Below are 24,578 nucleotides of genomic sequence, written 5' to 3' on the forward strand. Positions count from 1 at the left end.
GCGCAAATTGATCCGAGAACGGTGGAGGATATAACGCTCAGTCGAAGGATTGTGCAATGTGGGTTCGTTTGTGGAAACTTGAAATGATTGTGGAAAGCGAGGACCGATCCTACTCCTACGACGGGCCATCACCTTAACGGTCTGGTCAATCTCAATGTCACAGCCTCTTGAATGATGTTCAACAACAGCCTACATCCAGTTTCTAGACAAGAGGTGCGATTATGCTTAAATGATTAAACCCTGTTCATAGGTTCATAGGTTCATAGGTAGTACAGCGTATTCGTATTCATATGCGTGTGATCTCGGCCATCGGTGCATTGTACGCAGTTCGCACTGTTTATAGTGCTGTGGATCTGAGGCGGGATAGTCCTTCAATGATATATATACATGCTTGATTAAGCCCGCTTTCTGTGCATGTGGTTGTTCAATGCCTGAGCCAAATGCCGGGCAAGCAGAGTAGTATCGGAAACGCTAGGCACACCTGTCACCAACTCTTGAAACTCAAGCGGAATGCCATGCGCGGAAGATTTGATTTGCTGAGCCATCCGGGCACCTGATCGTCTTCTATTTATATTTGCAAGGCTGATCGGCATGTTGTTTTATCATGCACATGGAGTGCAGCAAAGTTAATTACATACGTAGTATACATATTGACACTGTGCAGTATGAGCTTGCGCTTGTACCTTGCTTTTCAGGCATGCATGAATTTCGCGGTTGTATTTTACTAATTTACACCGCACGGGGGACAAGTCACGCCCCAAATATTTCTGTATCAAGGTTTAATTTTCAACTGTTAGCTACGAGTCCAGAGTGTTCCATACATACCTAGGTATACGAAATGGCCGGCCTCACACGTTGCAGCCCGGGCCCTTCCAATCAACAGCGAGCAGAGATAAAGGGGAGTGGGTTCCGTAGGTGTGGATTGACAAGCAACAGCAGGCCGTATTGGCCAATTTGGTAGACTCGCATGCCATGGAATGAGACCACGTTCAAGATTGTTCACTTTGTTTGCCGTGTCACTAAGCCCAGAAAAATAAAGAATAAAGGCTCTCCTGAGTGAAACGGGAGGCATTTCCTTTACTTGAGTGACTAAATATATACATAAGCTTCTTGGTCCCACACCGTTACTGGTAAAAGTGGAGGAACAGTGTAACCTCTTGTTGACCTCCGAATGCACGACATGCCCATTTGAGCAGGGGTGGAGTTCCAAGGTTCTACATACGTACTACGTAGTAGTAGTATAGTTACCTACTACAACTACTACAGAGCAGCGAGAGCATATACGTACTCTGCAGTATATAGGACTAAATGAGAGTAGACGTTGCAATTGGCCCAGTTTCCGCAGCTGCGGATCGACCGGTGGCTTGGCCCCCACCCTTCAAATTCCACCATGCTCTCTGTACACTCCTCTCCATTCGTACCGTAACTATGGTAAATAGTACTAGACATGGCCAGTATTCCCGTGATTTGGGGGCCAAAACAACGCCTTCCCAACTTGTCAAGACAGGAAAGTGTCCAAGACTCCAAGCTAATCACTCCACAAGCCAGACAAGGTCCAGCCCTGAAAGAGGCTAGAAGCTCCATCTTTGCTGTACAAACCACAAGGTACGGAGTTACATCGGACGACGCTTTTCAGATTTCTTCAGCCGAAGATGGCTAGACTCTCGAGGTATGTGCCTCGACTCAGGTTTCTTATTCGTCCCTGGCTATCAAGCAAGCCAATAGCCTAAGGCATTGATCTTCTGGTGGCCTTAGTTACTTCGTAACTTACCTTCTCGAATTGACTGTCTATCATTGAACCACACCACTGTCGGTACATGGCGTTGGGTAATTTAGTGAAGACACTAATTCTTTCCCACAAACGTCACTGTCAACCCGCAGAAGACTGGCCTTTCTTCTCTTCCTTGATTGTATGCAGTGATATACCACCTCCCGCCACGGGGTAGTTATTATTGACTACATACGCACCACCCGTGGATCTCAGGAGCTGAGGTCTTCATAGCCGGCAGTCTGATATGAGAGCGTGCGTGAGGAACTGACAGGACGAATTCCCGGATCTTTCACGATCAGCGGTGCGCAAACGGAACTATCGGTACTACGACTCCCAGAATCTATCTGATTGACAGTATTTCTATCACACTTCGACACTGAACGCGCATTGTTTCAATCCTTTGTCCCAATTCGTATTTGACCACTGTGTCGTTGAATTCGACTTCACTGGTACAGCCTTTTCTATCTTCGATCTTTTCACTCTTCCCGCTGTCATATTTGTCTAAGGCACCTGCGCCCATTTACTATCATACTATAACCAAAATCATGTCGACACAAGTCGGCATCAAGCCTGCGCCGGCAGGTCAAACAGTAGACTTTGTCGACCCGCCCACCCAGGCCGCTGCCAATATCGCAATGTACACCATTATGTTGGTCGCGTGCACTATTTGCTTAGCAGTGCGCATGTACACACGAGCAACGATTAACCGATCGTTTGGATTTGATGACGGTAAATATCTCATATCACATGCATGGGAACTGCAATATCGAGACGAGAATTTTGCTAACTCTTTGTCCCCGGCCAACAGCCTTTTGTATTGCTGGATTCGTACGTCCTACTTTTTGTGCAATTGGCGAAGCAGCGAAAGAATCAGAGTCAGAATCGTGGCACTAACTTGATTAATCACAACTAGGCCTTCCTCGCCACATATTCTGGACTTATGATCGATTGTATGGTTTTTTTCACTTCCAATAAACAAGATGCACGAACATCGCAACTAATACAGAATGTCAATACAGGCGGCAATTATTACGTAGGACGCCATATTTGGGATATTACCCTTCCTATGTTAATTCGTGGCTCGAAGGTATTTTCTGTCTATCCCTGATACAAAACAAACGCATATCACTAACATCATACTCAATAGCTCGAGGTATGGGCTGAGTGGAGCTACCTCGTGGTCTCCGGCACCGTGAAACTATCTTATCTTCTCCTCTATATCCGTATCTTTGGTCCATTCCAGCGAGTCACTCCAGTCCTGTGGACCGGTGTGGTGTTTGTTTCATTAATCTATGTCGTCCTGCTGATGATGTCGATCCTCGATTGTCAACCTATACATTCACACTGGGACAAGACTGTAGACGGAAAATGCTTACCCGCAATGGTGCTTGCGTATTCATCTGGAGCGTTCAACGTTGTCACCGATTTATTTGTGCTCATTGTGCCAATGCCCACAGTTTGGTCTATGACCTTGACCACAGCCAAGAAGTTGCGGGTGTCTGCTGTTTTCGGCCTGGGTATTATGTGAGTGCTTCCCATCAACGGAGCTTACCTTCGAGGCGATAAGGATGGACAATGAAACTAACGACTATATAGTGCGGTTTCCCTGAGTATTACTCGTCTGGCTAAGACCCCGATTGTTTTCAAATCCACCGACCCTTCATGGGATTTGTCTACTTTTGCTGTCTATTCGTAAGTCCTATGAAGCTGTCTCTACCAGAGAAAGAGAAAGAGAACGCCACAGAGTAGCACAAACATGGTACTAACGCGATACAACAGCTTCCTCGAACTGAGTTTCGGTTTTATCTGCTGCTGTCTTCTTACCTTCCCAGCATTCCTTGAGCACCACGGCACTGCCGTAATGAGCTGGATAAGATCACGTACCAACTCTTCCGCAGGATCTAATTCCAAAAGCACATCACCCTGCCCCAGCTCTGAAAGGAGGAGACAAAGCCCAAAGACCGCTGAAAACGACATACATTCCCTCAATTCATACCACAGTTCTGACGCCCGTCTCACTTTCGCCACAACACCTACAGGGCTGGTCCGAAGTGCTGATTTAGAGACAGGTGAACTGCGTGGTGTCCCGAGCTCGACATCTAGAATAGAACATATCGATGTTTGAGCTTTGCTGTTGGCCTCTGTATTTTTGATGTTGTCGCTTTATTATGATCTCTCGGTTAACCTAATGTACATTTCTGATGGATGGAACCTTGTCTGCCTTTCGCTAAGACTTCTAGAGTTGTCTTGCAAATTTATGACTGTGACTTCGAGTAGTCACCTGTATATACACGGATGAGATATACACCAAATAAATAATGAATCACGAAACTAGGTACGTAATTGGTTCAGCTACATTCAGGTCACAATCTTAGAAAGCACAGGATGTACCTAGGTATCAGCGAGACTGAATTCCCGTTGACTGTGATCCTCTACATTATCACGATTCTCTCGTATCAACTTCACCATAAGCAATCAACTTCCAAGGTTGTGCATCCATGGATGGGTTAGTGCTCAACATGCTCCCTCGTTCTAGTCCCGCATGCTGTACATGGAACCTTCAAAGATAATATGAATGTTGGATGGAATCACGGTGCGGACCGAGCACGCGTCCCACGTTCTCATGTCCCACGTTCTGATCGTACTTGAATCGGGGAGCGCGACCAATCGGAGCCATGCGCGAAAAGTTTAACGATTCAACCCCGCAGCTGTGTTGATATTGCCTCCTTCTATTCAATCTGGGCGTTGGCTGCATATTTCAGAGACTTTATCATTTGTTATCAACCCCAGGCTTCTAGACAACGTTTGTCTTTCGTGGACGGCCTGAGGGAAGCGCGTAACAAAACAGCTCGTTTAGCAGGGAAGGACAATCAAAGTATACGCAAACATGCCCCGCCGAAAAGCACTCATCATCGGGATTAATTATTACGGCTCGGAACATGCATTGAAAGGCTGCATCAATGATGCGTACAATGTCCGCCAATTTCTTGTTGAGGAACGAGGATTTTCACCGGAACAGCGCGACATGGTCATGCTGACGGACGAGCCGAAACATGAAGGAACTCCGTTCTTCCCGACTGGCCAGAACTTGATGGCTGCGTTCAAGTGGCTGGTATCCTACAACAACCCTGGAGACTCGGTCTGGTTGTCATACTCGGGCCATGGTGGTACGTGCAATCCGAGCAAATTCGTTACCCTGATGTTGATTGATATTGGCAACCAGGTCAAGTAGCGGACGAAGAAGGAGATAGAAACTCGGGGTATGAAGCCACTTTCACACAAATAGTAGACACGAATGAATAATAATTGATCCAGATTCGACGATACGATTTGCCCCGTCGACTTTGAAACAAATGGGCAAATAACCAGCAATACGGTAAGCCATCCAACTGAGCATGACCTATAGGAAATGAAAGCAGCAGGCGATAATTCCTATATTTCCACGCCTGTTGACCAAGGAAAGTGAGAGTGTGCTCATTCTCTATGTAGCTACATCAGCTCATCATCTCGCCGATGAATCCATACGCACGATTGACCATTCTCTTCGATTGTTGCCACTCTGGATCGGCTGTTGAGCTTCCTTACACTTATCGTCCTGATGCAAATGGTAATATCAATATGGTAAACAATCTCAAACAAGGCGTGAATCTTGCTATGGAGGCATCCAGCCTGCTTCAAGGTGGCTTTAGCATGGATAGACTCGACGATGCGCGTTCTTTTGTAGCCGAGGCCACGACATTCTTTCGCAGTTTGCATCATCAACCAGAGGCGGACCAACAGGGTCTTGTTGATGAAGGCTTTCAGGAAGGTTGGCGCAATGAGTCTAAAGATGCTTGGATGTTTAGCGGTTGCGCGGACGATCAGACTTCTGCCGATACAAGTATTCGAGGACGTGCAACCGGTGCCATGTCTTGGGCTTTCATCAATGTCATGAGGGAAAATCCACAACAGTCCTATGTCGATGTAAGTCAACAATCCCAATTGAACATCTAGCGTTCCAAGGACTTGCATATCTCGTGTATTGTTGATCGTGGTGCTTATACTTACATTTGTCCTATATAGGTTCTAGCAAACACGAGACGTCTCATTCAACAAAATTATTCGCAAATCCCGCAACTATCAGTTGGCGGCCAATACAACCTGGATCAGCTTGTTTCTGTTAGTCCCCCCTTCTTGATCATAGGATCTCAAAATTTGTCGATAAGTCTAATAACTGGTGACCTTTAGTTCTGAGACTCTAGGATAATGCTAGGTAACGAATGGCAAAACATCTATGGCGCTATTTGTTCATACCCTGCAGAACTATGACTTGGAGACTTTCCCTCGAGAATCATGGGTCCTTTCTGCCTATGTCTCCTTCATCTTGAGTATTTTGGATAGATCACTTAGCCGAGGAGACAAGGCAGAAAGCCATGGACACATAGAATGTAACTAGTGGCTACATACGTATCAGAGCTTAGTATGATTTATTTACTTTTTCATGTTTTAAATGCCATAAACCTGAACATTCAAATTAACAGCCGCACTAGTACGTCAGTAGCTTATATGGCATACAAGGCACATTTAACCCCTTGCTATACGTGTACACGTACATAGTAGGATTCCGTGACGGGGTTAGGATTTGGAAGCAAAGTGACAGAATCTTCGAGATCGGGAACTAAAATAGGTAAAGATTACGATCAGCCACACCATACAGCCTCACGCGATTATCATCTAGTCGGACGCGTAGTTGTGTTCCTGGTATATCGAGTATCGTGAATTAGGTATCTCGATTCTAGACTACATACCTTCTGGTCTTCCTGGGACCTGCCTCATGACTCATTTGCGCTATATCAAGAATCAAGACCCAGAATGCATACGGAATATTCCACTGGCATACTGTAGAGTTTTAAGGATGGATGTGGTCCTGGATCCAGCCTCTATGATGGGTGGGCACCTGAATCAATCGGTTTCTATTTAAGGATAAGTACGATAGTATGAAATGTATGTACATAGACGTTTGTACGTAGAAGTCATAGTGTCAACAGAGACACAGACTTTGACGGAACTCAACAGCCAGGTATCATCGGCAAAATTTTCCGCTGCTGTGAGTTATCCGACCCGCGTATCCGCCTACCGATAGCCGTCGCTCAGCTCTGTACCGAGTATGTTTTTCAATCTTCTATTGGCTACGGTTCCATTTGCCAACTCCAGGATGGAATGTGAACCTAGCATAACTAGATCATGTAGTTTAGGAAATAGCAGTACGGTACATAACTGTATCTAAGTACGCTGTACGGAGGTGTGAGTCAAAAGTATTGGGACACACTAAAAATTAGTGCCTCTTAGCGCCCCCGCAGAGCTGAAAAAAACGGTACTGGCTTTACTCAGTAGGACACTAGTAAATGGAAGTCAACTTGTTGGGAAGCGCTACTTGCCTTCTCTCTCACACAATCACAAGAATATTGCTTTTTCAACCATGAAGCTATTCCCAACAACAATTAATTGAGTGCAATAATCTATACACCGCTTTTTATGTTAGTATATTGACCTGCTAATCCATTCTTGCTTATTTAGGAACCTGATCCTCCTCGCTACATTCTACGCATATTCCTTCACTGATTTCTCCATTACTGCGATCAGAATGGCAAAAACAAGAGAATACTCAATCGCTCAGCGCTCCCAGATCATAACCTTGGTTTTTCTTGCCAATATGAAGCCTTCGGAGGTCGCTAATCTGCTTGGGATCCCGCCCCAGAGCGTTCATAATATTATAAATCGCGCTAGATCAGCAGGATATAACCCAGCGGTCAAGGCTCTAGTCGATGATTGTTATATTATGGATAAACCTCGCTCGGGACGACCCAAAGTAGCAACTCCGGAGATTGAGGCCTCTATATTGGCAAGTCTAACCAAGGATCGATCAGGTCGTGAGAAATCTGCGGAGGTCCTTGCTTTTGAAGCCGGTATTTCTGAATCCTCTTGTTTACGTCTTTTGAAATTTTATTCTTTTAGCAAATGCAAGCCAACTTGGAAACCCGGACTGACAGATGATATGAGAAAGAAAAGACTCGCCTTTGCCCTGAGCCACCGCCATTGGACCCTTGAGGACTGGAAAAATATTATATGGACTGATGAGACGTCTATAATCCTAGGCCACCGACGAGGCGCTAACCGAGTTTGGCGACGTTCTTGGGAGTGCTACGATCCCACAGTTATACGCAGGCGCTTCAAGAACACTTCTGAATTCATGTTTTGGGGGGCGTTTTCATATGATCATAAAGGACCATGCCATATATTTGATCCAGAGAGCGCTGCCGCTAAGAAACAAGCTATAAAAGAGTTAGAGATTGTGAATCGAGGACGAGAACAACACGCACGAGAAGAATGGGAGTTAAACAATGCTTTCTCACGTCTCCGATTAGAGCCTCGACGAGGCCGTCGACCCACGTTCAAATTCACTGCTAAACTAGGCAAATTGGAGCGAAAAGGAAAGGGCGGTGTAGATTGGTATCGATATCAAAAGGTTTAGCAATCTCCATATAAAGTTAATAAACAGGCTAACTCTTTATATAGGAGATCCTTGCGCCCAAATTACTTCCATTTGCAGCAAAGTGTAAGGAATCAAGACCTCATACTCTAGTTATGGAGGATGGGGCTCCTGCGCATGCTCATTTCCATCAAAAAGAGGTGTACGATCTGCATGAGATCCAGCGCCTCCTTTGGCCTGGGAACTCACCAGATTTGAATGCTGTTGAACCGGCCTGGTTTTGGCTCAAGAGACGTACTACTCTTCTTGGAGCACCTGGAGATCGAGAAACAGCTAAAAAGGCTTGGTTAAAGGCTTGGGAAGAGCTCCCACAAGATCGGATCCAAGCTTGGATTGAGAGGATCCCCTTCCATATTGAAGAAATTATCCGCCTAGAGGGGGGAAATGAGTATAAAGAAGGTAGGCCTCGAGCAAATCCAAGGCAGCGCTGCCGCCAGAAAGGGATACTGTCATTTCGAGCCTATCTAGCGGGTGAGCCTGAGGCAGAAAGAGAGTGGGAGAACTGTGAATAGCTTCAAATTCGTTATATTGCTTATTAGATTAGCCTACATTCATGGGCGTCTATAATATAAATTTGAATGCGGCACTGGTTGCCTCAGTAATCTGTATGTAAGGGTATGTATCAAAAAAACAGACTAAATTAGCGCATCCCAATACTTTTGACTCACACCTCCGTACGCCAGGCTGTGAAAGCCACCATTTGCCTCATTCAGCGATAATAACTATCTCCTGTGTATCTTGATCTGCAGAATAGGTAAGCCTTTGAGGAGACTTTTAAGGCCGTTTCCCCCACCATTTTTGAGCCACTGTCCTTCACATAATTTGCTAGGCTGGAAGACCACTTGAGTGAAATTTAATGTATCAGGCTATACCGTCGGGACTTCTTCCTGGAGAGTGAATCATGAATCTACAGCCCTGCTACAGAGAACTTGAGATCGTGGGATGATAGCCTTGATGGCTGTTCTTGAAGCCTATGAGTGCAATGCTACATTCTGAGGGAATATGGATCAAATGAATTTCTGCCCGCCAATGGTGCATCTTCTGTGTTCTCAAGCCTGTTGTCCACCACAATGGCGGTCTACTTGGGGATAGTTAATCAACTGTCATGATATCATTTGTGCCCGCTTCACTCTGCAGGGATCCATAAGTTAAAATAGTTTGTGTTGTTTGTGAATCATTTAAAAGTTGTTTCGTATTAATCATGAGCCAGCCACTTGTTGCCGAGAACGCGGATTTAGGGTTTTGCCAACCACGTGTGCTTGTACCAATACTCGGTTTCCAATAACTAACTACGGAGTAGAAAAGACTACATAATAATCCTTACTCTGTAACTAACTTAGTCTGTACACCTAGCTGTTATGCTAGTTAGTACGGGGTAGTTAGTTAACCTAATAAACAGACCATTAGTTCTCCTCGACCTCTTTAGACTTTAGGCCAGAGATATGAATGTTAAAGAACCTGGACAGATCGTAATTCGCCACCTCCGTATTCTTTAACTTGCCCTGTAAACTATGTAACTTGCTTTGTAACTATCCTCCAAGCCTTACCGAGTCTCGCCCAGAGTTTCCGTGCGGATAATACCGGTAACTTAAGAGCCATCGAAGCATTGGCAACTTGGCTCTACCGGGAAGGATTAGACGGCCCCTTTTTGGCCCCTTTTGTGTTCGCAACTTTGCATTGAATTTCTCACTGGATCCCCGATCTAGTTTCCAGAGTCTGTACCTGGCATCCGTATTCGTACTGTTTGGGTAGACTAATGGTATGTATGTTGTTAAGATGACCTGGCTGGTAACCTAACAGCTTGTACGGATTATGACTAACGTGTGCAAAATCCGACCGGCATTTGGAGATTAGTATCCCTAGTCGGTCTAATGATATCTATGTTGACCTGCTCCCGACCACTCAGCACTAGGCAGGACGTTGAATACCGGTAAAGAAAGTTCACTAGCTTTATTTCATTTGCTGTCATTTGACTTGAAAAGAAGAGTACGTACGCCGTAAGTCCACCTGGCTGTAAACATCTCCGCAGTTCACAGTACCGGTACGATCACCTTCCCGGATCATCAAGATAGATTGCAGACTCCCCCATACCGGCTATCGTTCAACATCCCCACTGTTTAGATTGCAAGGTTACTCAATCTCATGGCGTGACGGCGACCACGCACCATTGTTGTTTCCATGGCCTTATCTGTCCCAAAGGCAGGCAGCATCGAACCCCTCGACATACTTGCTTTTTTCACATGCGTTTCCTTTCTTTACTTCCGTAGTTTGCTTTCCATGTCCAAGTCAAACCCCGCTCGCTAGATAGTGTTTGGCTTTTCTTTTTCCTGTTTCATATCCCTGTCGCTTCACTTCAAGAGCTGCGGTAGTGCATTAGCCTGCTGATTGACCAAGCAGTATGTGGTTAGTTCTTCGCCTAGGCGAAGAAATCCACACTATGATTCCACACTAAACCGGCGCTATTGTTGGTAAGTGCATAGATCTTCTCGTGCCATTCTAGAAGACGAATCCAGCCCACACTGGCGGATTTCTTTCTCTTAGTGCGACCAAAAGAGTTCACGGCGGCCCGTCTTCAGGCCACAATGTGTACCATACGGAGTTAATGCAGTACAGAGTCCGTACGTCAAGATTAGTAGCTGCACTACTGTAGTATGGCATGGATGAGAAAATAGCATACGTACGTAGCTGCCTATCGTACTGGATTTCGGTTTCTGATCATGCTAGAGTCGCATTCGTGACAATGTCGACTGTCTGGCCTGTACTCTGCAAACGCCCTTAATATCATGTTTCGCACTCAGCCATCATGTCTCCCACTGATACGATTTGGTGGCGTCTCATTTGAACACGGTCCCGCTTCCCCGTAGCGAGGACGGAGTAGTGTGTAGTGGTCCGCAAAGTCCAGAGCTAGATCACTCAATACCGAGCCTTTAAAGTTTCTATTTACCATCTAGATACCAGGTACGGGTCGGATTTCGAACACCACACGGAAAACATATTCTAAAGAGAGGTCATTTGTCAGCGATTAGGTTTCCTGGAGAAACTTCAACAGCACTACTGGTGCTTGTTGAGCTGAGTCTAGCTGACGTATATCCTGCTGTCCCTTCTCTTCCTTCAGGAGCATAAAAGATCGAGAATAACGAAGTCTTATTAGCCGGTTTTAAGAGCAGGCCGGTCCCCTCTGAATTCCTTGTCTTCAGATCCCAGTGCTTAAGTCCCCTACTTATTCCTATATTCTCCACTGTCTTGCCCTTATGTTTGGGGACTGTTGACAGATTGTTCTTACTATTGCTCATCTTCTCATCGACCCACAGCTTTGATCTGTTTGATCATCGGCATAGTCCTCTTTCATTAGTGATACTAAGCGCCTTTTAAAAGAGACAAGACAAACGGCACCATGTTCACAGAGGCCCCTCTTTTACGGACAGCTTGCGATCGCTGTCATAAGCGCAAGCAGCGTTGTATGCGATTTTCACCGGAAAATGATGATGACCCATGTCGAAGATGCAAAGAAGCTGGCGAGGAGTGTGTTTTTAGCCCACCTTGCCGCCTTGGAAGGCCTACCAATAAATCGAAGCAACGGCGACAGGAACAGGGCGATAACTTTTCTGATCAAGAAATCAAGGTTGCCAGAAACAGTCATACTACACATGCACCGTCGAAGTTACATCTACTGAGAAGTCAATCTTTGGGATACAGTAAGAAAAAGAGTCGCCCTCAAACTTCGCATGCTGGATCACAACATCACAATCGACAGCCTGACAGACGTGGGCGACCTCAACATATCCAACCTTCACCATCTACGTCTCCAGTGGACTCGCCATTCTCAATAGTTTCCGCCCCTGATATCTTGGACGAGACTATCTCATCTACAGCTTCAGTTACATCTTCGGCACCCCCATTGAATGTTTTCACAGATTATATGAGAAATTCAATAATGTCTCTTCAACAAGTGCAATCTGCATCAATGTCACATCGAACGCAACAGTCACATTATACCTATACTACCAGTGAGCCACAAGAACTCTACGACCCAACGCCGGACAGTCATTCCATATCCATACCGACAGCCAAACCAAGCCCGAATCACGACATGTGGAACATTCCGCAAAGACTTACACACAGAGTATATGATGGGTACCCTGTTGGAAATATAGTTCAGCATAACAACGATGCTCTATCTCATATACTACCTGCGCAATCTGTCATCCTACAACAGCCTCAAGAAACAATCATTTCAAGCGAGCACCTACACATGATGGACCCAGCAACACTCGCAAGCAACGGTGCTTCTATGTCCATGTCACAGGACCGGCAATTTGGACGAGGGAATCTGTCTTATCCTTTGACGCCACCACCATTTTCACCGGCTGGCCACGTCGAGTGTATCGAGGATTATACAACCGGTCCTATGCACCCAGGTTTCTTGTATGAGCAGGTCGACGCGTTTCATGCTGGGAATCTATGGCTCAATGACGCCGCCGAACATTATCAAGCTGTCTACGGCAAGCTACCGGAGGATCCAATGCTTACATTTGCCACGTTGGCATAGAACTATCAGCTATAGCTATAGTTACCATGACCGGCAATTGGCTGAGGTCCCCGGTGTATTATTAATAACGAGAAATAATGAGTTGTATGAACAAACCTTGTACTATAATTTTGCTTGATACAACGAAGAGGTTGATTATGACCGAGGAGATCAAACGCCGGTGAAATACATAGCTTCTACGGCCCCTCCGACATAGATTTCTATAACACAATAATAATAGCGTTACTGTGACTATAATCTACTTGCCTCACTACATGTTTCGTTCCTGTTTCTATTTGTCCGAAGCCTGTAACGTACTGAGTTATACGATCTTATCTTTGGTATGTCAAGGATGTGATGAACCACTCATTCGCATAGATGTAATGTAGATAGTGTAACTTATACACGGCAATCCATCTTCTAGATGCATATCGTTCACTTGTATAGCTCATTCCACAAATTGCCTAATCCGAATCTTCATGGACCGATTAATAGTCAATCTGTTATCATGAGTGATATCCCTGTCGATATAATAGAAGATCATATAGAATCACAATCTGTATGCGAGATTTAACGGTGGAGCAGACTAAAGTCTGAACTACGTACGAAATTTCATTTTCAGGCTGGAGGAGAGAGTCCCTTGAGGTTGTAGTAGGTACATACATACTTTTGTGGCTTGCATGGATCCGGGGAGCATGCACAGTAACTAGCGGGAAGAGTACAAGAAGCAACCCTCAGTACCCTGAAAAGAGAAGTGACAGGATCATCTCGATCTCCATAGCCGTGGTTATTAAGCATCATAATGATAGAAATGTTATGTATATGCAAAATACGAGATCAAGATATATACAAGTTTTATCAGAAGTCATCTAAATGCAGACTCTATTATGCAAATATCAGTAAAATCGTGAGAAGCTTGCCATGAGAATTTCCCGGTCTGTGATCAGAATCCTCCCATTTATAACCAATTGAGAAGATCGAAAACTTTTGAGTGAAAAAATATGTAGTCGACTTTTTATTCCTCCGAATCATCGAACCCCTCGGCCGTTGTTGGACTATTGTTTATCTTGCCCTCTGCTCTAGCAGGTAACCAACGTAAACTTCTTCTATAGCCAATTGCCAAAACAACTAGTATAATCCATGCCAAGTAACCATAAAAGATCTGTTTTTTGACACCAGTGGCGAATAGACTGGCAAACAGAGCGGGCGCAACCGAACGAAGGGCGCTATTAAGCGTTAGACTGATTGCGTTTACGGTGCCTAAAGTCTCTGGAGAGGGTGAGACATCATTGATAGCAAGTTGGCAAGCAGCTATTAGTTAAGAAAAGTCGACGTGGTTAGTTTTGTATTGATCACTTCACGACACAGCGCTGAACTTTGAATGACTTGTGGGAAAGACGTACTGAAAGCCATCGCGACACTACTTCCTACTACCAGCAAAAGTGGAGCAAAGGCCCAGAACGCTGTATCCAGCTTGAGTCGCAGCAAATAATTGCCGACTGGAGTGGCAGCAAACCAAAAAGGCCACACAGAAGCACAAAGTCGTAAAATGCCTCCAGTTCCGGTGCGTTGTTGCAACCGTGGGAAAATAAAAAGGAGCCATATAGCTTGCGCAAGACCACCAACCCCAATGAAGATGGAGATCTGTAATTCACTGAAGCCGTAGCCCCCTAATTCGACACTAGTGAAATAGAAAACCGGTACAACTTGTGGTGAAAATCGAATTAACTTACGGTCTTGGCTATATGACTAGGGATAGGAGAGGGAATTTTGAGACACTAAAAAGAGTCATGAAGGCGGGAACTTACTAGCTGTGTATGACAAGGCGAGAAGCATAGTAAATGTATATACGAACAGAACGCGTGACACACCAGAAGCCTTCATGATCTCGGTTGTTGTCATGGCCTTAGGTGACGACCCATTCACGTCTCCTTGAGTTGGCTTTTTTAGTGTCTACCATGGAACCATCATTAACTTGTCTTGATCTGTGCAGCATATAGCAAACGATATTCAATATTACTGACCTCTTTGACAAACAGGATAGATACTATGCATGAAGTTGCGCCAATGGCACCGGTTGTAAGAGTTGGGAGAGCATAAGGATAATCCTTTAGAAACTGGACTCCGCCGAAAACAGAAGGATACTGATCCGCAGGTCGAGAAAGGGGACCACCTAGGTTGGTCAATTGCTAGCTCCTCATTGTGTCTCCCAAGATGACATACCGATCAATGGACCTAGGAGAATGCCTAGGTTATTTGAAAAAGCAAAGTAGCCGAATGCTCGGGCTTGTGTTTTTGGGGTACTGTTCTCTGAAATTGATGCACGTACAGCACTATTTACATATTAGTTTCCTCATATGGGATATATCACGTCAAGAAACTTTGGGAATGAGCAAAATAGCACTTACACGATAGTTCCGGAGAAGATTCCTGCAATAGATCGATATATAATCATTTGCCAAATAGTGCGGCTCATTCCGAACAACGCACATGAAGCAGACATACCAGCCATGGAGACAACCAGCACTGGCTTTCTTCCAAACTTATCCGCAGCTCGCCCCCAAGGAATCATGAGGAGCATCTGAGTAAAGGAGAATATAGACTCCTACCCGCCGTCAGTCATCGAAAGCAACAATGGAAGCAGGCTGGGGAAATAGCCGCATAACAGTTAGAGCCAGGCACGTACGATAAGACCACTATAGAATCCAACTTCAGACTCGGCAACTCCGGCTGCATCTTCAATCATCTGACTCATAAACGGGAAGATAGAGAAGAAAGCGATGGGTTCGGCAATGCGAGCAAAGCAGAGTAACATAATCTGAGCCATAGGCAACTTTTCGGACTCCTTGGAATCCGGATTCTGTACTTCGATATCCCCATTTTCGACAAGATCTGATTCTAAGGCATTTCCGGAAGTGATGAGAGGGGTGGTTTCGTCTACTGCTCCATTTTGAGGAGCTATATTTCTATCTCTGATGTTTGCCATTGTCTGCGTCTAATGATACGGTGAAAAAAGAGTTGAGATGATTATTGAGCAATGAAATTGACATTTACAGCATCGCGTATCCAGTGTAGAACTAGTTATGCCTTGTGCATTTGAATGTTGAAAGAACGGAATAATGCGTTCGCAACAGCCGTCATTCGTATTGACAAGCTTGTGGGTAGCGAGAGGAGTATCAACTGGCAAGCAATCATGAATAGATTATCAAAAGAGGATGTCTGGAGCTCAAACCAAAAGGATATCCTTGACAGTCGGAGTCGACTTGGGAAATTATTCCATAGTTTGACTGATATCGATCCACTTTGTCGATTTCTCCAATCATATGCTGTTCCAACATTATTAAGCAAAATGAAGACACTCCGCTTTATGATTGGTTGATGCACTCGTATAGCCCCACCAGTATGAAATAGGCTTGGACCAACCAACGTTGATCAACTAGTTATAACTACCTGTCTGACTGTTCAACCGTCGATCTCGCTCATGTCTCTATCTGTGTTTCGACGACTGAGCAATATCTACTGGGGAAGAGATATCTTCTGACCAAAACAAGCAGTCACCGATGGTCGGAGTACCTGGGAAGTCGAAGGGATGCAAAACGTGTCGCAAGCGCAAGATAGCTGTACGTGAATGAAAAACACCTACTTACTTTTCTTTATGCAATTTGCTTTTTGTCACTGACCTGGGGGACTTTGCTGTATTCATATAAAGTGTGATTTACAACGACCAGTATGTGCGAATTGTATTAAATCAAAGAGAACGTGTCTGGGATATGATAAAGATGTTCGGTTCATCCCTGTCCGGGCAAGTCTGACCGACGAAAAGCTTGTCGTCACGAGCTCATTTAAGACACCGAGTCAAAATACAATTAAGTCTCATGAAGAAACTCAAACTTCACAGAAGACGTCGAGTCTGACAGATGGAATAAGTGTCTCTAGTGGCTCCAGGCGTCACCGCTTTTCTCTCTTTCCGGCTTCCGATCTTCTTTGTGGACTAGCAAACCGTCAACAGTTACTAAGCGTTTTCGTTGCCGCTTGTATTCCAACAGGTGCAGGTGGTGTAATAGACCCTTCCAAAGGTTGGGGTGGACCATGGATGCTACAACTACCCCAGCTTTTCATGAAAACACCTGCTCTACAAACCGCAGTGTCAGCCATCGCTGCTTCGATTCTTGGTAGACAACATGATGACCGGGACTTTGTCAATGAGAGTCTAAGGTTTTATACCAGTGGGCTTCGGGAGCTTCAGAAATCCCTTTGGGATCCACACGTTATGTTCAATGACGAAATACTTGCTGTATGCTTGTGTCTTGATTTGTACGAGGCTATGGAGTGTCCTGGAGATGGCCGGCAGGCATACTATAATCACTGCATGGCTTGTATGAGGCTTGTTGAGGCTCGTGGTGCTGGCCGGCATGTGTCGGGTGTATCGCATGAGCTATTCCTAGGCCTTCGAGCTCAAGGGGTACGTTTGACCCGAAGAGGAAATAACAACAAAGTATTGGCCTGCTGACTCCGGCTAAATGTGTAGGCTCTGCTTAGTATGGCTAATCACGTCCCAAGCTTCCTGTCAAGCCCTCTGTGGATGACTATGCCGTGGAAGCTACGCCCAAAACGCGCTATAGATCGACTAGTAGACTGTCTGTGCGAAGCATCAACAATATTCCAAGAAAACGATCGTATACAGCGTCTAGGGCCAGTTGAAAAGCTTGAATCATGGCTTGAAAGTCTTGCGAAGTGCTGGAAAATGGATTCCACGCTTCAAGATGTCTACAAAGAATATGAAACGGACTTCCCACAACCCATGTATTGGTCAGTCTTATCGAAAGAGACTAACTCAGCCGATGATTCCATCCGTGGAAAAGTGTTTCCTGTTGCCTACCGATTTCCCAACATGACAGTGGCTCGGTCGCTTATGTTGTACTGGGCCATCTCACTCTTGATATGTAATGGCCTGTCCCTTCTCTATCAAGGAATAGCCAGCCTAGAGTTTGACGCTGGAGATTCGCATTGCTCTAATTTTCCGGAATGTGAATTATTCTACGACAACATGTGCCATTGCAGATATCTACGGCTACAACCATTGGGCTCATACAAATACGATATATCCCATTTTCCTTCGTTGGGACATAGGGCAGACCCCAGAATATTGATCAGCGACGTTTGTCAATCGATTGAATACTGTTTTGACACAGATATAGCTGTATGGGGAACATGGTCGGCTGGAACACCTCTGACATTGGTGTATGAGACGGTCAAGTACCTCCCAGGATTAGAAAGGGAGGTGCGATGGATGGAAGCAACGCTACGAAAACTTCAAGGGCGCGGGCTGCGGATTCTCAACTACACCACAACTTTTAATCAGCCCAGAGTTTATTCTTGACTGGATATATCATCTCCATTTCAAAAGTTTCCTCTTCGACTCAGCCTCCGAGGCCAAACCCGTATTCGCATGTTGGATCCCAAAACGGTCTAGTGCAGAGTTGAGGTACAACGCCAAGACCCTCCGATCCTTTTTAAGTTAAGCTCCCGCCCCACTGCGGGTCCCACCAAATCTGAGCGAGGAGCCAGCTATACCCGATTAGGACGCAACATGCGAATATTGAAGGTTTTGGTATGGAAGGCATCGTGTCGCTGTACGATGGAAAGAAGTGAATTTCTATATGGAAGACTCTCAAAAGAAATTCCTCGTTGGTTATATAAAGCTGCATTTGTCCCGTTCTCCCTACATCTTCCGCTCAAACTCTCGATTGTTGTCTTGCCCAATTTCTGATCAGTGACCCCAGACCACATTGAATCAAAATGCTTAATGAACACTCAAAAGTCAGTATTGCTCAGATTGCATTCTACGGACCGGCTGTTATTGCTGCTGTTGCTTTACTACTTTTTCGACGCGCAGTCCGAACGCTTCCTCTATTTCCATGGATTGTCCTTTTGATTTTCACTCTTGGTAGGCTTTCATATGTCATTGTCATGGAATTAAAACAAGTATGCTGACAGTTTGATTCTCTCGAATTTAGTTCGTCTAGCCGGAGGCATAGTTGTCATTCTTTACGAAAATCAACCTTCGAGCAATGGACTCCTGATAGCTACATTGATCCTGTTGAATGTCGGGGTGTTTCCTTGCATTGCAGCTACAATTGGTTTAATCAATCTCATGTGAGTTTCATTAACTATATTTTAGGATAGTTTCGTCGTATACTGATCCAGTTTTCTCTGACGAATGTAGAACATTCATTGACTTCCGCAAAAACAAAGCCCTCGCAAAGATCATCATCTGTTCTCGATTGCTTTTCCTTGCGGGTGTCGCTGTCCTTATTACGGGTGGTTGTCTCCAAGGTAGTGACAGCCCGGATGACCAGGAAACTGGAACGAAACTTGTACGAATCGGCTATTGTATCGTGACTGTTTTTGTTGCTTGCCTTCTTTCATTCCAGCTATTCTTCTGGTCAAGGAAGAGTAAGCTTAGCCAAACAAGCTTTTTAGTGAGTGACCTATCATCCCAGGTTCCTTGAGAACAACTAAGTATTGATGGCATTTTGAATACCAGGTACTCCGTAACGCGTCCCTAACAATGCCGTTCTTCGTCGTACGCCTAACTTACGCCTTTCTTTCCATATACCGGGCTGATCAGACATGGAACTCGCTGACTGGCCCAGTTGTTCCATTCATTGTCATGGCGTTGTTGATGGAGTATTGCGTGGTTATCATTTACTTGTATACAGGATACAAAATCGGGTATCCAGAGGAACACACTACGCGTATTGCTGGCCAGGCAATAGAGTTGAAGACTTGAATGAGCTGAGGGAGGAACCATAGAGTGGTCAGAGATTCCGGTTACCTTGTTCCTTTATACAACTCGGCAGCTGATGAGGATGCTTTTGTTATATAGGCGCAGCCATGGTTACATCGAGCCCCCAGATTTGGTGTTTCGTGCAAGATAGCACTAGTCGGATCAATAGACTTTATAAATACAACTATATAATTTTCTATAATTAATATAGTATTAGCTTGTAAAAGAGAAACTCTTTCTCAGGCATAGCTTGCGTCGGCTTTGTTTTGAATGTTTTTCGTTGAACTGCGGAGTTGTAAGTGGGGAATGTAATACATACGGTATCTCCATGTCGAATGTATACGTCATTTGGAATTCGCCCAAGATTGTGAGACCAATATAGAAACGCTCTTAGTCCGTTGTTCTCGAATTCTTTATCTAATCGGAATTGCTGAGCCTCGATCCTTTGTCAAGGGGTACATTCCGTAGTTGCGAGTGCATGTAGATTTAACACAACTCTTATTCCAACACTGGATTTCCAACCCTCATTTCTACAACAAATCTACCCCTCTCTAGAGGATTACCTGCAGAAATCATGCCTTCAGTCAACAATATCGCTTTTACCGCCCCGATAAATCCTCCAGGGGCTAGTCCAGTCCTCAAAAAGGAGCAAGTCTGGGCCGGACTGCTACTCAAAACTCGCTCCGCAGAAACATTCATTCCTAACGCCATCGAATCAACTACTGTCATATCCGAGAATGAAGATGCTTCCACAGGAAACATCGTCACTATCCGCGATGTCGTATTCCGCGAGAACCAAAAGAAGGTCAAAGAGACAGTCACGGCATACAAAGACGCCAGAGTCGACTTTGTGCAGCCGGACGGAAGTTTCATTGGAAATATTATCAGCGAGGGCGCTAGTGGAGAGTTGTACATGACTTATGTCTTTGAGTGGCATCACCCAGGAGCATCGCAAGACGAGCTTGATGCTTTTTATGCTAGGGAGAAGGGTATCGCACAACATTCCGTTGAAGGGACAGTCGATGTCATCCGGAACTTGGTCAAAGAGGGCAAATTGTAGAGGCATGCCATGGCGCGAATTTTTCTCAATAGAGATGCGATGCTCCGCGTTTGAGACCTACGATTGGCGGGAAATAGCAGGTTTTGACATGGATCGAAGTCAAATGCGCCGCAAACCTCCTAATACCATGTCCACTGAAACACTAAGTACTGTGATTGGCAATTTCAGCTACCGACGCTATTTCCAAGAATAAGACTATAAATGATATTGAAGTTCCCATATTAAGGTTCTGGACCAACTGTTATATTCCCTTTAATATTCATACCTCCAACCCGTAGTAAATATCAATTAGAGATATTTCTCAAAGAATTCTACCGCTAGTTTGTATCCCCTTTCAACCTCCGCCTTGATCATTAGATCAGAGAGGTCTCCACTAATCTCCCGAATTAATCCATTAAAATCAATAATACCGTAACTGAAGGAAGAGAAAACTTACCGCCCACTCATCCAGCCATGTATCTGACCTTCAAATCTCTCCATGAATTTATCTGACGAGGGAAGATTGCCATAGAATTTCTGCATCGTCTTCAAGTCTTCGTCCTTGGAAAGGAGCAATGCCATTGGCACTGAGATATACGCTGCTTCTTCAGGATCTGCGCTTGAAGGGGACGTCTGAACAGCGACTGCAAAGACACTATTCGAAGATTTCTGACACGCTATAGAGGCTAACTTGCCGCCCCAGCAAAATCCGAATATACCCAAAGTCTGAACATTGGGAAGAACAGGCTGCTGTTGTTTCAGTTCCTCAGCAAATTTGAGTACTCGGGGAACGACCAGCTCGGGGGCGGCTTTTGTCTTGATGAAGTTTCCGAGCTTTGCTGCCTGTTCGTCTGTAACAGGGGGTACCCAGGCTTTGTCCGCCACGGCGCCGTCAAACCAGTCAGGAACAAGGACTGCTGCAGGGCCCTTTGATGAACTCGAAAGACTGGCAGCAACGGTGTCTGCACCTCGTAGTGTTTGGGGTGAAAATCCGAAGATGTCGAAGACCCAGACAATGGCGCGAGTAGCGGTCTTGTCACCGGCGACATCTGTTCCAATATATTTAGGATACTTGAACACATACTTCTTCAATGAGTAGAATGATACTCACAGACTCTCTCGCCATGTATATCAAAGTATTTTCCTTGGGCATGATAATCTGCAACGTTGACTGGCACTGGGGTCTCACAGCATGCGTTGGAGTGTTTGGAGGCCATGGTAATATAAGGATACAGGTCAAAGTACTCAAGACGATAATGGTTCAATATTAAAAAGAAAGAAGCGCTAGTAGTTCAAGCGAAGATGATTGTAATAGGAAGGGAAGATGACGGATGAGGCCTGCACGATAGAACGTTCCTCTCTTCATATCCATCAACTTCCTAGTCTCCATTCGGTAGCCATTCGGAATTTGTGATATCTCCGGAAGATCCGTACTCCAGTAAACGGAAATAGGATGTATATCAAAAGAAATATATAAAAACAGAAAAGAAAAAGAAAAGAACTTGTGAGGGCCACGAACAATCCATATACATACTTCAAGAAATCTGAGCACTGTGATTGGTCTAAATACACCTGAGCTCAGATTGAGATCCACACCGCGATATTTTCCCGATATGGTTAAGAGTGGTCGAACCGACCAGTCAAACCCAGGAATTTAGACTTAATCTCTTTGACTTCTTCCTCGACATCATTTTCTTCACTGTTGAGCTTTCGTTATCTCCAAAAGAGAGCCGAAGAAGCCTGCCACTTACGGACCAGAGTCTCTAAGGGATCAATATGATGGTTAGACGGGGCGGACGAAGCAAAGCATGCGCATCTTGTCGCCGTCATAAAAAGAAGGTCAGTGGACGCTGCCCAGATGGAATAACCCAGGAGGAATTACATATGCTGGTGATTGTCAGGGATAAAGCAATACTATCACATATTAATACACCCATATGATCACAGTGCGACGAGGTTTATCCACAATGTGGTCCCTGTGTGGCCGCGAGTAGGCCATGTCCTTGTCCCATTCAGGGAAATATCTTTGTCAACACAGATGTTTCTACCATACATAATAAGGCCGCAAGACATGCAGCGAATCATAATGCTCAGACTCGAATAGGCTCTGCTATAAGAACGGGTCCATCTGCTCGTGGGCCTATTCGCCAGCTCCAAAGAGGGTCCACCTCGACGAGCAGGAGGTCAAATGAGTCATGTACGCTGTGCGTAACGTTTGCTATTCCTATTCATACGGAGAATTGTTAGGTTCTAATATTCAACCTCCAGTTCTGGGGTTTGGAAAGAATTTCATAGCGTTCCGTTGCACGACATACAGGTAATATCCAATCTGGTCCAATACTACACGCTTTCAGGACGAAAACGAGTATGCAGCGGTCAAGACAAACAATCATGGCTTATACGGTTGCCTAGCCTACTACAGCAAAACCTCTCAATTAGGATGCGTGCGCCTTTACTCGCTCCCTCGTTGGTACTTATAGCTCTTCAATCGAAACAGCCCGGTGTGATGAAGGAGGCCCTGAAATGGTATGATAGAGGACTCGGCTATTTACGAACTAGATTGAAGCATCTCAATGATAACGTGACGGATGAGGCGGAGGATAATTTTTTGATTTATGCGGCTCTCTTCATGTCTATCTATGAGAGTCTACAAACTACTGTCATTGGTGGATATGAGCAACATGTCATTGGCGCTGTCGCTCTACTGCAAGCCAAAGGCCCCGAGTTGTTTGCGAAACCTGAATATCACGATTTATTCCTGGCAATCAGGGGACACGCGGTACGTCAATCCATTGTGACTATTTCATGGGAATCTGCAAGGCTTATGCCATCAATATGAACACTAAACATCATGCAGATTCATGTATCTTTGATGACAGGAAATCCAACATGTCTTGCTAATGAAGAGTGGTTATTAACACCATTCCCCCAACAAACGAGGACAAAGTTTGAAATAATTAATGATATCCTTCTTTTAATACCCAAATACCTATCAGAACTGCGCAAAGAACTCTACTACGCTGTGGATACGTTCAAACAAGACAGCGCAAAGCAAAAGTTTATATGGATGATTGACTCCATGAAGAAAGACCTGGATGAATTACAGGGCCACATATTGCAATTCTTACGGCCGATGCCTTCAAGCAGAGACTCGATCTTAGCCCCAGATATTGGCACAAATGAGAACGAGCCAGATTACTGTGATTTATATGACTTTACCAGTCCAATACACGCCAAGATAGTTGCAATGAGTGCTTGCGCCAGAATCGTTATCCTCGGCATTCTATCATCGACAACCTTATCTACTCCTCCTTGGCCATGCTTTTTCCCGATCGAGAACTGGCACGATGAAACACTTGTTGCTGAGATTGAGGAGGCTTCGAAACAAATCCTTTCCGCGTCCCAGTATCTTTCTCAGTTCATAATAGGTTGTGCCTATTCGCGCATGATATTGCCTCTGCAGGTGGTCGGTCAAATGAGCCCGAATCAGGCACAGAGGGAAACAGCGAGAAACATTTTAGAATCTTGGTATAATGATACACCAGTCAAGGGCTTAACATTGCTAGCATTGCAAGCTATTGATACGACGTCTTATTATTTGTCTGGTCTCGGGGTGTCCTGACGATTTTTGTTCATATTCGTTGTATTCATAAAGAGAAGATAACCATGAGAACGGCCGTGCGCCTCAGAACTTGGAAATACAAGTGTGGGTCGACTTTTTCCTAGTAGTACAACACTGGGCAGTCATACAAACCTGACAGAGATTACGCTTGATTTCGATCTTCTCTGGCGAAATAATGTTCCTCTTCAGAAAGTAGTTATGGGATTGGCATTCCATGGGCGAGGATTCACAGTTTCTAGTACCAGCTGCACGTAGGTTCCTTTCTGACATGAAATGCGCCAGGCACGACGTACTGAATC

At 45.0% G+C, this 24,578-nt stretch overlaps 10 protein-coding genes across 10 annotated transcripts; 8 read left to right on the top strand and 2 right to left on the bottom strand.

Annotated features, from left to right (window-relative positions):
- Window positions 1–2,316: 2,316 nt before the first annotated feature.
- EYB26_001962 (uncharacterized protein) lies at window positions 2,317–3,896 on the top strand (the record flags this gene model as incomplete). Its single annotated transcript, XM_054261270.1, has 7 exons — window positions 2,317–2,500; window positions 2,580–2,599; window positions 2,685–2,721; window positions 2,791–2,858; window positions 2,919–3,295; window positions 3,368–3,463; window positions 3,551–3,896. The coding sequence occupies 7 exons, from the start codon at window positions 2,317–2,319 to the stop codon at window positions 3,894–3,896; spliced, it is 1,128 nt and encodes a 375-aa protein (XP_054117245.1).
- A 762-nt stretch (window positions 3,897–4,658) lies between these two features.
- Window positions 4,659–6,004, top strand: EYB26_001963 (uncharacterized protein; the record flags this gene model as incomplete). The annotated part of the gene is made up of 6 exons (XM_054261271.1): window positions 4,659–4,938; window positions 4,995–5,031; window positions 5,087–5,147; window positions 5,261–5,734; window positions 5,834–5,929; window positions 5,999–6,004. The coding sequence occupies 6 exons, from the start codon at window positions 4,659–4,661 to the stop codon at window positions 6,002–6,004; spliced, it is 954 nt and encodes a 317-aa protein (XP_054117246.1).
- A 1,459-nt stretch (window positions 6,005–7,463) lies between these two features.
- On the top strand, window positions 7,464–8,812 carry EYB26_001964 (uncharacterized protein; the record flags this gene model as incomplete). The annotated part of the gene is made up of 2 exons (XM_054261272.1): window positions 7,464–8,276; window positions 8,327–8,812. 2 exons carry the CDS (start codon window positions 7,464–7,466, stop codon window positions 8,810–8,812), a joined length of 1,299 nt encoding a protein of 432 aa, XP_054117247.1.
- Window positions 8,813–11,694: 2,882 nt separating this feature from the next.
- Window positions 11,695–12,849, top strand: EYB26_001965 (uncharacterized protein; the record flags this gene model as incomplete). Its single annotated transcript, XM_054261273.1, has 1 exon — window positions 11,695–12,849. The coding sequence occupies one exon, from the start codon at window positions 11,695–11,697 to the stop codon at window positions 12,847–12,849; it is 1,155 nt and encodes a 384-aa protein (XP_054117248.1).
- A 994-nt stretch (window positions 12,850–13,843) lies between these two features.
- EYB26_001966 (uncharacterized protein) lies at window positions 13,844–15,814 on the bottom strand (the record flags this gene model as incomplete). Its single annotated transcript, XM_054261274.1, has 7 exons — window positions 13,844–14,139; window positions 14,232–14,498; window positions 14,637–14,781; window positions 14,853–15,001; window positions 15,052–15,161; window positions 15,237–15,433; window positions 15,515–15,814. The coding sequence occupies 7 exons, from the start codon at window positions 15,812–15,814 to the stop codon at window positions 13,844–13,846; spliced, it is 1,464 nt and encodes a 487-aa protein (XP_054117249.1).
- Window positions 15,815–16,388: 574 nt separating this feature from the next.
- On the top strand, window positions 16,389–18,208 carry EYB26_001967 (uncharacterized protein; the record flags this gene model as incomplete). Its single annotated transcript, XM_054261275.1, has 3 exons — window positions 16,389–16,448; window positions 16,538–17,290; window positions 17,357–18,208. The coding sequence occupies 3 exons, from the start codon at window positions 16,389–16,391 to the stop codon at window positions 18,206–18,208; spliced, it is 1,665 nt and encodes a 554-aa protein (XP_054117250.1).
- A 419-nt stretch (window positions 18,209–18,627) lies between these two features.
- EYB26_001968 (uncharacterized protein) lies at window positions 18,628–19,621 on the top strand (the record flags this gene model as incomplete). Its single annotated transcript, XM_054261276.1, has 4 exons — window positions 18,628–18,775; window positions 18,846–18,984; window positions 19,055–19,310; window positions 19,376–19,621. 4 exons carry the CDS (start codon window positions 18,628–18,630, stop codon window positions 19,619–19,621), a joined length of 789 nt encoding a protein of 262 aa, XP_054117251.1.
- Window positions 19,622–20,192: 571 nt separating this feature from the next.
- EYB26_001969 (uncharacterized protein) lies at window positions 20,193–20,678 on the top strand (the record flags this gene model as incomplete). The annotated part of the gene is made up of 1 exon (XM_054261277.1): window positions 20,193–20,678. The coding sequence occupies one exon, from the start codon at window positions 20,193–20,195 to the stop codon at window positions 20,676–20,678; it is 486 nt and encodes a 161-aa protein (XP_054117252.1).
- A 288-nt stretch (window positions 20,679–20,966) lies between these two features.
- Window positions 20,967–21,874, bottom strand: EYB26_001970 (uncharacterized protein; the record flags this gene model as incomplete). The annotated part of the gene is made up of 3 exons (XM_054261278.1): window positions 20,967–21,051; window positions 21,115–21,706; window positions 21,769–21,874. 3 exons carry the CDS (start codon window positions 21,872–21,874, stop codon window positions 20,967–20,969), a joined length of 783 nt encoding a protein of 260 aa, XP_054117253.1.
- Window positions 21,875–22,845: 971 nt separating this feature from the next.
- Window positions 22,846–24,279, top strand: EYB26_001971 (uncharacterized protein; the record flags this gene model as incomplete). Its single annotated transcript, XM_054261279.1, has 4 exons — window positions 22,846–22,861; window positions 22,926–22,974; window positions 23,070–23,436; window positions 23,515–24,279. The coding sequence occupies 4 exons, from the start codon at window positions 22,846–22,848 to the stop codon at window positions 24,277–24,279; spliced, it is 1,197 nt and encodes a 398-aa protein (XP_054117254.1).
- Between the last annotated feature and the right edge of the window lie 299 nt (window positions 24,280–24,578).

Source organism: Talaromyces marneffei, chromosome 1 (assembly GCF_009556855.1).
Source record: "Talaromyces marneffei chromosome 1, complete sequence".
NCBI classification, from domain to species: Eukaryota; Fungi; Ascomycota; class Eurotiomycetes; order Eurotiales; family Trichocomaceae; genus Talaromyces; species Talaromyces marneffei.